At 43.2% G+C, this 16,239-nt stretch overlaps 1 protein-coding gene across 2 annotated transcripts in view; it reads left to right on the top strand.

Annotated features, from left to right (window-relative positions):
- ENPP4 (ectonucleotide pyrophosphatase/phosphodiesterase 4) overlaps positions 1 to 15,822 on the top strand; it is a 137,462-nt gene extending 121,640 nt beyond the window's left edge. For both annotated transcript variants that reach the window (XM_069236095.1, XM_069236096.1), the window contains exon 4: positions 14,420 to 15,822. In XM_069236095.1, coding sequence (XP_069092196.1) covers positions 14,420 to 14,784 — 365 coding nt within the window. In that variant the 3' untranslated portion in view covers positions 14,785 to 15,822. The remainder of the gene's footprint in view (positions 1 to 14,419) is intronic.
- Positions 15,823 to 16,239: the final 417 nt, after the last annotated feature.

Raw genomic sequence — 16,239 nt, 5'->3', positions numbered from 1 at the left:
TGCATTTGTTGCTTCAAAATAGGAAACTGTAACAATTTCCTGCAGGGGCACTAGCCACCAGAAATTCCCTGCATACAGATATTCAATTATTCACACTTTTCTCCTGTTTAGAAATTAATTAAACTACTTCAAAGTCTATTAGACTTTGAATCCTACCCCTATCTTTATCCTCTACTTATCTTCCATAATTTCCATTTCTCGAGTATGTGCATTTTTTGGTTAAGGATTTGTATTGAATCAAAACTTTGCAAGAAGGATAACATCCCTTTAACACAACAATATAAAGGGATTCTGACTTCTCCATATGTCACTAATTAAACTCCAGTGTAATAATTCCCAGTGCCCCTATAGTGAAAGACTGGGACCAAGAACAAATGAGGAAGGAAAGAAAATAAGGAGATAGGATAGCATTAGCATTTTACACAATCATTTAAGAACTTCATGCTTCCTGCACCTTGTGAGAGAATCCCCTCATGCATCTATCCCTGAATACTCCCTATTGTCCCAGAGAATAAAACTAGAGAACAATAGAATAGCATCACTTATGCTTTTACTCATAACCAAACCCTTCAAAAATGCCCTGTTTTCCCTTAACCTTCCACCATGAGCCTTGCCTAGTGTGTCATAGATGCTGATGTCAGACCCCTTTGCACCCATTACTACTGTCACCACCATTAGGTCTCTCTTCCTCAGCAGTGTGTTAAGGTACACACAGCAAGGCTCGCTCATCATCACAGAATTCACTTGTATTGCCAAACGTTAATTTTTTTCTCTGTCCAAACAGTTGAACACAAAAATCATCATTATCTCAACTAAGCGGCTCACCGACTCATTGTTCCTCATGGCTGTCTGGGAAAGCCACTAAGCATGAGACCTCATCCACCCTCTAAGTCATGCTATGTTCTCAGTAAAGCTCGAAGATCAGGTGCTAAGTCTGGGGCTCATGACTCTTCCAGTTTTGATGTGAAGGTGCGTGCCCTTTCACAAGCTGTCTAGGACTTCTGTCCTTCTGTCTAGCTTCAGGAGGGAATTGTCCCACACATCTTGAGCCTCTGTCCTTTGTGAATTTGGTGTGGCAGCTCCTTCTCATAAATGCACACAATCCCTGGGATGCGCTCCAACTACTGGTCCACTGCACTTAGTGCAGTTTCAGTATTTGATGTTGTGTTTGTTAGATTGTTGTGCAGGACGTTAATGAACCTCATCAAAGTTTTTTCTCCCATAGTCATATTAGCCTCTCTTGATACCGCCATTTAAATTCTTTAAAATGGCTGCCCAAAACAACACCTCAAGGTGCATAGAAATCTTCACTTATTTTGTTTCCTGTCATGGTGCAATTTTACTAAGGCTTGTGCTATATAGCCAGAGGTTCCTCCCAGGGGCATGTACACTGCTCTTTGCATTTCTCCATTTCAGAGAAGTCACCCAAAGAGCAGCAGACGGAACGGAAGGATTTGTTACCTGCTCTCCCACAGCCCACACTTAGTGCGGGCCAGTTTGTTCTTCAGTGATGTCCCCTCAAGGCAAGACCTTATGACTTTGTAACCAGTGAACCAGGTTCGAGTCCTGGCACTGGCTCAGTATCCTGTGATTTTGGGCCAATCACTTAATTTCTCTGTGCTTAAAAAAAAAAGGTTTGACCTGTGTAATGTAATTGAGTGCTCATATATAGCAGCCTAATGCCTTTCGGCTAAGTTTGTGGTATATAAAACTGCAAACAAAAACCTTTTTGCCTGTGCTTCTGCCTCTGCTGGACCTCTCCAGAGGGTTTCAATACATCCTACACCTTTTGCAGTTTGCCCTTCAGACATTTTTCGCCTTCCAGCCCGCCAACCTTGTGACCTACCAGCTGACCTGTGTCACTCAGGAGCAGACAGCTGTGCCAAGCTCAGCATACTGATGAGAGACCAGGGATGCAGCACAGGAGGCCTCATTGGTGTTCATCCAAGAATCAAACACCTTCTTTTTGTCATTTGCCATCACACACTTGCTTACCCCAGATATCAAGCCAGTCCTAAAAGAGAAGGCTATTGCAAGAGACAGACGCACCAACAACATGGGATTCAATCAGGAGCTCTTATGATAAGCTGACATCTTTGTCTATGGCCTAACTTGTTGAACCTGGGTATTTAAAAAAAAGTTAATACTCTGTCTGTAACCTCTTATCACCATTTTCCAGTGTAGACTGTTTTCATGGTTTGGCTTGAGGGCACAGCTGTCGCCAGACATGTATGTGATAATCACCTAGAGGGAAGCTTGGGCTGCGCCCATATGATGGGGGCCAGGAGTACATGTTTTGATTAGGCAGAAGTTGTGTGTTTCCACAAAAATGTGCTTGCCCTCCACACTTCACAGCTGTGATCATTTTGCTTATTTATCCAGCACGCCTGAGCCTGAACTTTCAGGAGAACACACATAGTATTGTAGTGCTATAAAACTACACTAAGCTAAATTATAGTGTTTTTCTCGGGCGACAGCACAGATGTTACGAGGGCTTTCATTAACCTACATGGATTTATAGGTCTGGCTTGACAGACCTACAAATCCATGTCCTGTCACCTGACCTTTTGTGCCATACCAATGCTATTTTACAATTCTTTACTTCAACAAAAATACATATCCATTCCTATGCTACCTACTTTAAATTGGGGTTATTGGTTGAGGAGGGTGGTTGAGGCAATGTATACACTATTTATGCACCACACAACCAGTAATAGAGTGAAAACACACCACAAGAAAAATCTCAAACCAATTTAGAATATTAGATTAAATTTAAATAAATAAAATGATACCAGAACAACAAAAATACAATCAGCAGAACCAGAGGTATTCAGTTTTAAAGTTTTATGTAAAAACAGTGCCTAAAAGCAAACGCCACTCGTGGTCATCTGTTCATGATACAATGGAGTAAAGTCACACGTTCAGGCTGACCGAGGTGTAGCGTGGTTCAGATAAAAGGACAAGGTTAGTCTCCCTGAAAAGTTACCCTCTACGTCTGTGTAAAAAGTTCCATTAATGTGGAGGAGGGCATGATGAGCAGGTGGAGCATTGCAGATGATCGTCGCTGTAGCACGTAAAGGAGGCAGAGTGCCATGGGCTGTCGTTAATATAGTAGTCATGAGGAGCCCAAACCTCAGGATTTTCACCTTTTCTTCAGATGAGTACATTCTGATACCTAGGGGGTGTAGGATCTGGGGAGGCACCTCTTGGGGATCAGGGAATCACTGCAACAGAGGCCAGCAGGGCTCTGGCAGGTCGATTTGCAGGTCAGCTGGGCAGTTCCAAGGAGGTCTTTTAAGCTTGTTTTGTCCCTGGAGCTCACAGAGGAGGTCATCCAACTGACCCTTGAAGTTACTCCACTTAGCTTGAAATGAAGGCAAGCAGGTTTAAACAGCCTTCCCAATCATCAGGGCAGTCCTTCAAGCTGCAGGGCAGTTCTCCTCCTGTAACTTCCACGGGTCCATGAGCGTTCTGATGAGTGGCTTCGGAGGTCCAATATTTATACTTGGTGAGAGCCTTTGTGTGTGTTTGTGAGTGGAGAGGAGACTCCATCTCCGACCTCATCTGGTTCTGAAATGTTCTTCCCTTCCCATCAGGGCTCCAAACTGTTTGGGGATGCCAAAAGACACACAGGCCTCTGGCATCAGGTTCTTGTGTGTGTGCAGGAGGTAAAACCCTTGGAAGTTTAAGTGGGGTTTGGTACAGCCCCTTCCCAGTCATCCTGTCAGGATGACAAATCCTCTACTACTAGTGCAGAACTAACTCCTAACATAAAGAAAGTAAAGAGGTCAAAATGTTTCTGTGAAAACAGTCCTTATGTCCCAGACACCTATATAACACCACCATCTTAATAGGCTATTGAGGGTTAACTTGTCACAGGAGACAAATGGGCTCTATGTGCACGAAAAGATATACGGGCCGAAAAGCCTTAATTAAAAAAACCTCCACCCAATTCTCTGTTTTGTCCCTCTGTATTTCGCTTGGACTCCAGAACTCAAAATCTAATTAGAATCGGGTATTGAGATATGCTGCTGTTATTATTAGAAAGTAGATATTCAGGTTGAGCATAAAGGCATGAATGTTATTAGCGCAACAGCCAATGTTGCATTTACTAGTTCACAATTTAACTTATTATTCAGGAAATAAATAATTCCCTCAGTCTGTTGTTTACAGGATCTGGTTCAAGATCAACACTTCGAATCTCACGTCATGTAGATAGATTAAGGTTAATTTAAACTTAAACTCTTCGCTCTAGCATCAATAAAGACCTGTGTTATAGGGGATATTTACAGACTGTGTAAGCCTGTAATGGTGGACGGCAGTGGGCCTGAGAGAACTGTTAACATCACAAAAAGGATTTCCACATGAATCACAAATCCAGTGAAGTGCTCCCTCTTCCCAAAGACATAGCTTTTCCACCAGTACCTAATTTGTAAAAGAATGAGATCCACTGCCCAAAGTTGTACTTAGCCTGCTGCTGGTAGTCTGTGAGTGGGAATTTGCTGGAGAAGTGGAGACTGCTCATTTTGAACTCCACTGTTCTCCAGCATGATTGATGTTAAATTTGAGGTAATAGGAAATTGAATCTAGCTATGCTCTTGCTGCTTGACAACTCTGAGGCATCCAGTGCAGTGGACCACATCATTCTTTTCCACTGAATGAAGACTGTGGAATGAACCAAAGGAATAGTCGGAAAATGGTTTCTTCCTTTCTCGAGAAACCAGGACATTCTGTGAAACATAGGCATTAGTCACACCCACTATCCCTGTTAATTGCTGGATCCACCAGGATTCCCTTTTCTGCCAGCATTTCCAATATATCCAGGAAGCGTCTCCATGTTAACACTGACCTACACAATTTGTACTTCCAATAATACACTAAGAATATACAACTTTATTAGGAAATCATAATTAACAGTCTTGTTAGAAAAGGGGGTCCCTCATACACAACGTCTCTGTGATCCATTTATATTTAAGAAGGCTATTGTCTCCCAATCAAAATATGTCTCCCTTTCTTACAAGCATGTTTTTTTTATGGTGAGCAATTCCCTTTTAGTGACTCAGTACTTTTGTTCACAGGATGTCAATGTATGCAAAAGAAAACAAATGGGTTCTTCAATTGAATTGTCATTCAGTGTTAGTAGGATGAGTCGCTCTTTCATTGAGAAAACATATTGGTACTTCAGCTTTACCAAGATCCTTAACGTTTTGTATTTCACCGTTTGTTCTGTTCAATGAGGAAGGCTACTTTAATTCTGAAAATGAGGTGGGAGTCATTAGTTATTCCGTAATTTCTTCCTTCCGCCCTCTCCAAAACAGGGTAATTTGTGTTTTATCTGCTGATTGCCTGAATCTGGTAAGAGGATAAGATGTATTTTACCCCGTTGAGTGTCACATAGCGCTTCCTCAGCTGAAAAGTCCCTGTCAGTCCTTTCAAACATCTTGAAATTAGACAGGAAAAGATGACAGTTATCAAGATTAGGATCGGTGACAGTTAAAAAGTGGCTTAGCCCTAGCCAGAGCACCATCAGGCAAACATCCAATTAAATATTCTACTTTAGAACAGTCTGTTCAAAAGCTGGGCCATACAAAAGGCAGACAGGACTACTAGAGTATCCGAAATGTCCTTTTTCTTGTGGGATCGCCTGCAGATCACTATATTGCAAAGACAGCCACTGGGAAGTCTGTGGAATCAGAGTCTGCTTCAAACGTCCATTCTGACCCTGAATCTGTTGTAACTTAATGCTTGTTGTTGGATAGTACCATCCAAATCCTATGAGGGACCTTTGATGATTTCTTGAACTCAAAAGTTGTTGCTGCCACAATCTGTCAACACCTGGATACCAAAGAGATGCCTTTCTGTCCTACATTGATTGCCAGAGACAAGGGCAACTCATTGTAGCCACCTTGTCACCTGCACAAAACAATTATGTAAAAGTGTCAAGTGTCTCCAAAGATGTCACTATGTGGAGGAAAACACTTTTAAAGGCGTACAAAAATCCAAAGGGGAAACCAAGCTAGAAGAGGTTTGACACTGAACGCAAACACTGAAGTCTCAAAAATGTATGGAATAGGAGAACATCTGATCAAAGGTTCCAAGAGTCCGAAAACCTTGCTGGAAAAAAGGAGACATTAGAAAAAATAGAGGCTGAATGGTAATGACAAAAATATCACTGGATCATTTGCAGCACACTAAGCTCAAGTCTTGGCCTTCTTGGATAGGGGGACAACAGGTAATGTAGAAACAGGGACAGAAAGTGACAACACAGGAAGTGTATCCAACAGAAAGTTTTAGCAAAAAAGCTATTAAAAATACCATCTTGAATTGGGCCTTAATTAAAGGACACACCTCCTACTTGGAAAGTAAGGAGGAAAGTGACAGTGTTTTCCATCACTTAGCACTAAGAATCTACCCAAAAGGAGGAAGAAATCAACCCCCGCACCCCAGCTGTACTCTCCCTGTGACCTTATGGCTGTTTGTAAAAGACCGGAGTGTAACATCACACTTGCCATCCTTGGTATTGGAGAATTAGGCAACAGACCATCCCTGTGAACCCCTGCCACCACACTCTAGTACAAACGGCGGCGCGGACATCAGTTCCCTCACAGCAATGCACATGCACCTCAGGTAAGTGTGGTGCGGCACCCACCACCGCCCGTCTCAAGGAACATTCACAGAAAAACACAAAGGCCAAGAGTAAGTTACGCTTTGTCTATAGATTCTAAATCCAAAATAGACAAGGACTTAGAAAAAGAACACAGGCAAGGCTTCAGGACGGGAAGAGAAAGTTGTTACTGTATCTATTGTAGCCTTTCTCTTTATGGCAGTTCCCTTGTCCTTCTTAAAAAAAGAAAAAGTTGACCAAACACTGCTCTTGGGTAGAAAGTACATTTTAAATGAATTTCGGTGGTTCTGTATTCCGTTAATACGTTTTTTCCTAAAATTAAATCTAGATTACTCACTTTTAGCGTAATGGCAAACTCTCTTGCATTATGCATTAGAAACGTAACACGAAATACCAAAATGATGCAAGATTATACCAGTGTAACTGATATATTGCCCATGTTTAATGGAAACCCTGTCAAATCTGTAGTCTGAGAAAGTGTTTTGCACCTTTCTAATCCAAGAGTGATTCATAAACGGAAGAAATCCAAAATATTGATAATCCTGATCATCATCTTTTTGTCTTTCTATTGTTGGTAAAAACACCCTGTACAAGTATCAGACTGACAAACTGCATATTGTTGTGAAGAGAAGGCCTGCTTTCAGGGCAAACGTTTGTACCACAACCTGACAATATTGAGCTTAAGAGCACGGCACACAAAGTTCTACAGTTGGGACATCTGGATCTTCTTCTTTCCATCTTGAGTTTCAGGTTGTTGGCTATGTGTATTCGCTAATGGAATGCCCATAGAATCAGCAAGAATGTCAGTGAGATGTCACTTTTTGAGATATTGTCAGCTAAATGTATGACCTTCCTACAGTAATCATCCTTGTGGTTGTTCATTTGTGGACTGCCCAGCATTTCCTCCCTGCCCTCCCCCTGTTTTTACTGCAGGGATGAAAGTGGTGTTTTGGAGGTCTTCTACTTCTAAGTCTTTTTAACACTCTTGGATGTTTGCATTATTTGAAAAATCGTCATTGAATCCAGTGAAATTTAGAGACAGTGACTAATATTACTTATCCACTGAAGACTGCGGAAAAAAGAAGCCACTTTGCATTTGCAGTGTATCTTGGGAGACTGCCAGCCTGGTTATTAAAAAAAAAGTTGTGGCAAGAAGGCTGTATGGACGTACATGCTGCTATGTTGTCAAAAGTCCTTGATCAAAGTGACGCCACTCTATTGACCCTGTTGGGTTAGACATCCAAGCGGCTTTGAAACTCAACCACTCTATTCTACTAACCTTGTTTCAGAATGTGGTGTGTGTATGACCAGTCAGCAAGTTAACATTCTTTTTAGAACATCACAAGGTATGATTTTGTTTTTTGGGGGGTTCAATCAACCAATCAAACATTTATAGAGCACGGAAAATCACCCGTGAGGGTCTCGAGGCACTGGGGCTGTATGCTGATGGGTGGAGGAATCCTCATTCAAACATCCAGGTCTTTAGTACTTCTGAACAGCTGGTGCAACGGTGAGGTGCAGGGGGAGGTTGTTCCAAACCTTGGCTGCCAGATGCGAGAAGGAGAGTCCTCCTCTGTTGGCTCAACGGATCAGTGGATTGCCTGCGAGGGAGAGGGAAGCTGATCGGAGGTGTCTGGTTGGTTGGTGGAATGTCAGGCATTTGTCGATGTATGCTGGTCCTTCGTTGTGCAGGGTCTTGTTGGTGTGGGTCAACATCTTGAACTGGCATCTCTTCTGAATCGGGAGCCAGTGTAGTTTTTTGAGATGGGGTGTGATGTGGGTCTTTCTGGGGAGGTAGAGTACGAGTCTTGCCGCTGCGTTCTGTATTGTTTGGAGTTTCTTCAGGAGATGTGTGGAGTCTCTTCAGGAGGTGGGTTGAGTCTGAGATGGTGTACCCCAAGAAACACATGAAAAAATGTATGGTATTTTTATAGCACCAATCATGCCGAAGAACCCCCCACCCCCACCCCCACCCTCACCCCAACTCCTAGGTCATGAGTTACTCGTAGCTCTCCACCTCCCTGTAGGTGGCCCTCCTGTGTGCAGCAGAGCCTACTAAATTATAAGCTTTTTGCTTAGTTGAATATACATATATATTGAAAAGTGTGTTTTGGAGACTAAAATGTGTGTATTTGCAGAACTGATAAGCTGAGGTTTGTGAATTTTCAACATCTAAATAAAGCAAATATTTGAGTGATAAATCATATGGTGGTGGGGAGATTAATTACTGATATTAATAACTTGGTGCCAGGGGTATTGCAGCTGTGGCTTTCATGTTTTACACATGCAGAGGCATTCCACATTGACAAAGCATTTTCTACATTACTGTTGGCAGCTGTGCCTGATGTACTGAGGTGGCTACTGCTAGTAATCATGCATATGGTGGCCACTAATGTATCTTGTCTGATGCGGTCACTAACCAATTGTAGTAATGTTAGTAGCTTGTGATGATGTTCAATAAACATAAGTACTTACTACTGAAAAGGTTGGAGACCCGTGCACTACATGGATCCATGTACCTTGTTTCATGCTGTATATGTGTGCCAGGAGACCAGAGGTGTTTTTTATGCTCACTTACCTCTCGACTTTTGCTGGCGTACTTCACTAAATCTGTGCTGACATCCAGTCTGAATAAACCCAACTGGCTTAGTTGAACATGCAAAAATCAAGATCCTGTTATGTTCACACTCAAACAAATTAGAAGAGCTGGCGTGATGCTGGTTCGCATTGTCGACTTGTAGGTATCCTGCCACAAAGCGGCTGTACCAGTTTCAATAGTTGTTAATTGAGAGTATTGCATGTCTGTACTGTAGTTGAGACATCTGAGGCATTCCTGTGAGTGATTGACCGGCTGCAAAGAATTGCTCGTACTGCACCTCGATAATAATTGCACCTCACTGGGTTTGCCTGTGTTCCCATCTAGAGGTGGCCTGGCAGGCGTGGCTGGACGTTTTCTACTGGAATGAGCCCAACTTTGGTTTGCAGATGGGTTGATCTTTGGAGTGGCATACTTGCAATGTGACCTGAGATTAAATCGGGCATTCCACCCACAACTATATTGTTTTTGGAACATGGCTCTTGAGGGATGGGTACTGGGATCCTGGCGCGGCTCGCCTTTGCGGTCACTGAGCCCTAGCAGTTTTATATAATCATAAAGACCCTAAAAAATACTGAACAAAATGTTTAGTTGTGGGTATTTGTTCTTCAGTTCAAGGGACTATGCTTAGGATCCAACATCTAAAAGCCACTAAACTTCCCCAATTACAATTCGCTACACAACCATGAGACTCGCTTTCACCAGTCTGTCCAGAAATGTTTGAGTTATTGAGAGGTTCGTTCATAAACTGGTTCACAAACCATCATGTCTCTGAAAAATAAAATCTGCAGTTATTTTTGATCCCATTCGTCATTTCATGGTTCGCGATTTGGCACTCCTAGTTAGCAAACCTCAGTGTGGAAATAAATGCGATATTTTGGTCTTTCCCTTTATTTTAGGGTGAAATCAAAGCTTGCTTGACTTGAGAGACCTGTCTAAAAACCTTTATAAAGCCTAGCAGGGAAAGTGGCCAGGGGAGTAGGGATGAAACAACCCCGTCTCTGAGCCCTAGTCTGGCTTAGGGGCTCTTGAAGCTTCTCCCAGCTCCTACCACTTTCAGTGCAATAGGGCTCAGAAGAAAGGGCTGCTTCTTCCACACCCCTCCCCTTGGCTTACCGAGGACCAGAGGGAGCATCTATGTGATTCCTAGTATGACTGGCGCAATGTGCCTTCTCTTGCCAACCCTTGTATCACTTACACACTCTCCGGGCAATGTGTCGCCCATCCTCTTTATCTCCATGCTCTCACTGGCCCCAGGATATACCGCCTCATCACCCTGTGTGGTGGAGACCACTTTACAAGAATCTACAGTACTTGTAGTAGAAAAATGCAGTTGAAATCTTCCCAGGACTCCCTTAATGAGAGGGTGTAAAAGGTCCTCTGCGAGGCCTTCAAAAAAGGAAAAATACAACATGCACCTATGGGATCAAAAAGAAAACCCATAGCATCCACAAATGCCATTTGCTTGCTGGACTTTTGGGCTGATGCCAAAGTATATGTTTATAAAATAAATTCTTCAAATTACTTTCAATAGATCGTTATGGCTGAGATGTTTGTTAAAAAAAAAACGTAAACATCCCCCTTTGATTTGAAGGGGTTTTAAGGCTATAATCTAAAACCCTAACACAAAAGTGAAATTTGACAGCAATGACAAGTGTCATTCAGCTTGTATTCTTTACAAGGACATGCATTTGATGACCGTAGCATTCTAGCCTTACAACACTTACAGGAGCAATGCTGTTGTAGGGTCCAATGTAACAATTCCTGTCAGCTATGTAATTTATCGTGCCATCCCAAGTGTTCTCTGTGCCATTCATGGCCCCCTAAACTTCCTGCCCCCTAGCATGATCATCTTCCAGTTGTGCATTCCTTTATTCTGCCCTTTCTACATGCCCCTTTGCTTCCTTGTCTGTGTCCCATGTGCCACCTATGGCCCCTTGTGCTTCCTATACCATCTTGCCTCTGTTCACCAGGTTCCTTCTTGTGCACGCCTTCTGCCTTTGTTCTTTTCTCCCTCTTCACATGCCCTGTGTCTCTCTTTCCACAGCCTTAGCTGCTTGGGCGCAGAGCTTCCCGAACCATGTTAGACCTTGGTCAGGCACTGCAGGGAAGACAGCAGCTACTGTAGCCCAGCCATGGTGATTGAGGTAAATTGTGCCTGATATTATGGGGTTCATCCTACTATGGCTCTACAAACAGGGCCAAGTATACCCCTCTATTTCACACTTGTGTCTCAGGGTAGCAAGGGCAAGCAGTCACAAGCTGCTTTAGGTAGTGTTGGGTGGGGGGAATCTAGAGCTGAGAACAATCAAACAACAAACACAATAAATATTGTCCAGGCCAGTACTTATCTTTTTAGAAAAGAAAGTATTTTCAATTTCACAGCAAGGCTAAATATTACAGTGCAACTAACTCAAATTACAAGGTTGTTGTAAATTCCTCTGATCTTGAGGCACTCCCCACCCTTCCCCGGTAATTGACTTTTTTCCTTGCGAGGTCGGAGATCTTGCTATTGCTGTTTCATATACCAGGGAGTGGGTAGAGCAATCTGTACCTGAGCATAATCCCCATGTCGTCTTGGAATTGTTAGGCAACTGAGTTCAAAAGATTTAAAAGTTGCTGCTGAGCCCCACGATTACCTATGTTAGATTGAAAGTCGCCTGGGCTGTGCAGCAGGAACGTGGGTATCCCACCTCTACTGAGTAGACTTCTTTGGGCCTTAACCACAGTGGTGGCCTGCTGCAGGAGGTGTGTGCGGTCTTGATCGCTGCAACAGCCACTTTGCACTAGGTTATCCTCGGACCTGGTTCAGGCTGGCTCCTGTGGTGGCACCAGTTCTCGGTGGTGGTGGTGACCCTCCAGAATCGCTACAAACTGACACTTCAGCTGGCAGAAGCAGCAGCCTTCAGGCTGACGTGCTCCATGGGCAACAAGGCCTTTGCGGTGACCAGGGTTGGACTTCCTGCGGTTTAGCTCTTTGGTCGGCGATGGCTGCACAGCAGTTACTTATGCTCATGGCAGGCTTCTGTGTAGCATCACGCTAACATGCTTTTGACACAGTTTGAACGCAATATCAGCAATGCTGCACAAAGAGACCAGGAGACGTCCTCTATGCGTGGGTGCCTCATTAATCACTCTCTCATGTTTGCCACCCTCCTTGAGGTGTTCCTCTTGGTCGGCCTTTCTTTCTGAACAGTCTCTAACAACCCCTCCAACCCCCCTTAAGGGCCAGGAACACATCTTCCCTCTCTCGACAGGCAGGATTTTAGGCTTCTTTAGACAGATGTTCAGCTTATGCAGAAGAAAGTAGTAGCATTAGGTGATGCCCCCTCACCTCTGGAAGTCTGACTGTCCGGCAGATACCAGCCATGTTTATACAACAGCTCTTTAGTACTTTGCAGAGCCCTTCCTTCCTCAGTCACAGTGAATTTGGGATGCGAACAAACTGGGTGGTTTGGATCTCACTTTTAATAAGGGATGTACATCTACTGTCTCAAACTTCAGAACCGATTTGGGTTTAAGTGTCTTCAGGCTGCTCTCCTGATACAGTATTTGTATAAAGTGATGTTTCTCACAGCAGGTAGCACTGGAGCTGTCTCCAGTCAGGAGTATCCAAAGATGGGCACACTAAAGCATGAGGTTTCTGCAGCTCGTTAGCATTGGCCTCTCTAAAACTGTAATCTGGGACAGAGAGAAAAGCAGGCCTGGTCTCAAAACGTCCTCATCTTGAACACCAGAAACTGCATTCATTCTCTTCACACTAACTAACATCTTACCAAAATGGCAGTGGTTAGGAAGAACTAATCAACAGCCTCTTGCTAACAAAGTCTGCATGGAATCTCTAATGGTGGCGTTGTCTCAATCCTCCTCTGTGACTGGATCTACACCCCGAGCCACAGGAATATAGGCACTTACACTGTCTGCAAGTAGCTGTCCTCCTCCTCCATTTTGTGGCATGCTAAATCAGGGGCATCTAAAATGGATCCCACTAGCATCAGTAGTCCGACTCACACATACATAGTCCTAACACCATAAATGCATCATAAATACACACACTCAACATTCACACAATGTCAGCACATGGTTCTGAGGTACACATAATAGTGGAAATATACACAGGAGGGGCCAACAGGCCACACTCTCTTTACACAAATAAAAAGGTCTGTTCAACCTACAAATCACAAAACACTTAAGGTGCCCCCACTGCTTGATGTGCTGCAACCAGGTCATGGACAGTAGTCCTCTGTCGGTTATGAGTGCACACTGGGTGTGCCCTTTCAGACCACAGGACTGGTCCTGGATATCAGTTGTCAGGTACAGACCCATGCTTATGTATGCATGCTAGATTAGCATGACGCCAGGGTCACAATAAAAGTAAGAATACTAAATTCAGTAGACTGTGCTTAGGGCAAGGCCACTCGCCCATATACCACTCAGGAGACATTCCCATGCCAACACTGTATCTCATAGCCTGTGTCCCATGTGCTTCCATTCATTTCTGAGCCTCCCTGCTTGTGCTTGTCCTAAGCCTGTCTACTTGTGGCTATCCTGAGCCTCACTGTGAATGCTACTACTGAGCCTCCCTGAGGGTCTTTCCTGAGCTTCCATCACTGCGTACCTCAAATGCCTATCCGCTTGTGTCCATCTACTGTCTTCATGTTTGTGCCTCTCCTGTGCCCCCCTCTCCCCGCTCATGCTTCCTGGCGTCTGCCTCCCGTGTCTTGCCACACCTTCTCGCCCCGTGTCCCTCTGCGTATGCCTTTCCTGTCCCTCTCTTCTAATACCCCTTCTTACTTGTTTACTTCTTGTGTTATTTTTCCTTGTGTTCTTCCTTTGACTCCCTGCTCGTGTCCCTCCTGTGACTTCTTACTTGTGTTCTTCACCTGCCTGCCACTTGCCTCTTCCAGTCTGCACTTCTCTCCCTTCTTGCCATGCCCTGTGCATCCTTCTGTGCTTCCCTAGCACAGTCATGCGTTACACTTACCTCCCAAATGCATCCCCTCATCTCACTGCCCACTTCAGTTCTGTATCGACTTGCTGTATCTCCCTATCCACTTTTCCTTCATGCTCAAGTTATCTTGCATCTGATATCAAACTGAACCAAGTGCAGATGAGTAGTTATTTGTATTTATTATAAATATTATTGTAACAGTAAGACCTAACACATCTACTAAGATCTATCTTTTTTTATTGTCTAGATGGAAACCATGGCTACGACAATGCGTTACCCAGCATGCACCCGCTGCTGGCCGCCCATGGACCTGCATTTCGGAAAGGTTACAAACAAGCAACAATCAACAGTGTTGATATTTACCCGTTGATGTGCCACATCCTGGGATTAAAAGAAGAACCCAATAATGGAACCTTTGCTAGCACAAAGTGCCTGTTGAATGACCAGTGGTGCATACATCTTCCGGAAGCGATTGGCATAGTGGTGGGAGTCATCATGATATTGACAACCCTGACTTGTCTCATTGTTATTATGAAAAATAAGCTGTCTTCACCCCGCCAATTTTCCCGCCTTCACCTTCAAGAAGAGGATGACGATCCTTTACTTGAATGATTTTTGTAAGACTTTTAGTTGGCTGAAGGCGCCTTTCTAGAGCAAGTACTGTATGTACGTTATAGAAATAGCTTAGAAGACCACCAAGTCGCATGGAAGGACTATGGGGCATATTTTAGAGCCCTTAGCGTCATCCTAACGCCACATTGGTGTCTTTTTTTTTTATTTTATTTTTTTTACATAATGTGGCTTCATTAGGCTAAAAACGCCGTGCCATATTTACAAAGTGGTACAATTCATGCATTGCGCCACTTTGTAACCCTTTGCGCTACATTATGCCTGCACCAGGCATAATGTATGCAGAGGTGGCGTTCCCCTGTTAGGTGGGCCAAAAAAACGGCGCAAAGAAATCTAAGACATTTCTTTGCATCGTTTTTTTTCAGCACTTTTAACGCCTACTCGGAGCTCGCGTTAAAATAAGGCTTCCATTGGTTACAATGGGCCTCTTGGTGCTTTGCAGGATTAGCGGAAACATTTTTGACGCTAATGCTGCACAGCACCGGACTAGCATAAAAAATTCTGATGCTAGTCCCCTAACTACCGCCATGGAGCGCCGTATTTTAAATACGGCGCACATATGGTGGCGCTAAGGGGCACAAGAAAAGTGGTACTGCACTGTGTGCAGCGCCACTTTTTTTTATATATGCTCCTATATGTTTTTTGTTTTATAAAGAGCCTAGTGTTCACAATTTTGTTTGCCCAAGTTGCAGTTTTTTGTTTTCATTACACCTTCATAATCTTTTCCAAGATACCACTCACTTGTTTCATCTCCCGCCCCATAATCGTATACTGTACTGGAGTATGATTTGTATAGTGCCAGCTTCCAAGCACTGATTTTGAATTTACATGTCAGTGTGTTATGTCCAAAATGTATTCTCAATAATTTGGTCAGATGTTACATAAAACTCAAGAAGGTCATCATGATTTTTTTTTCAGTTGTGTTTAATGATTGTGAAGGAAACTGGTTCATGCTATACACTGCTTCACAATAGTTAATTCCGAGTTTCTGTCCAAATTAAATTGCTGTTTCATAACCCAGCTTGAGGTTTACAGTATGTTCTTTCGCTATTTAAATTAACATGGCAATAAAAGAAATGTTTTTTTTTTTTTTTAATTGATAAACAGTTTTAAGAAGCTGGATTGTGAATGAAATTATCTTACTTTGCTGTGGACACATCACCTTCACATAACATTACTGCGTTTGTATGAAAATAGCTGAGGGTAGATGGATAGAATTGTGATTTGTGAAAACTGTGATCCAAAAACAGGGCACTTCTAAAAAGTCAAATAAAGCCACTTTGGGACAGTGCTCCTATAAGACCACACCATAGCTGTTTTTAAATGTGTGTGCAACGTAAAGTTTCTTTGAGAGTGGCCATTAAGAGATCTTTTCTTTTTAAATTCCTTTAGCACACTTCTCCTTTCAGATTGTAGTTTTTATGATGGAAAGTTACA

The sequence above is a fragment of the Pleurodeles waltl genome, chromosome 5 (assembly GCF_031143425.1).
Source record: "Pleurodeles waltl isolate 20211129_DDA chromosome 5, aPleWal1.hap1.20221129, whole genome shotgun sequence".
Taxonomy (NCBI): domain Eukaryota; kingdom Metazoa; phylum Chordata; class Amphibia; order Caudata; family Salamandridae; genus Pleurodeles; species Pleurodeles waltl.
The sequence above is the reverse complement of the archived record's forward strand: the minus strand, read 5'-3'. Positions and strand labels throughout refer to the sequence as shown.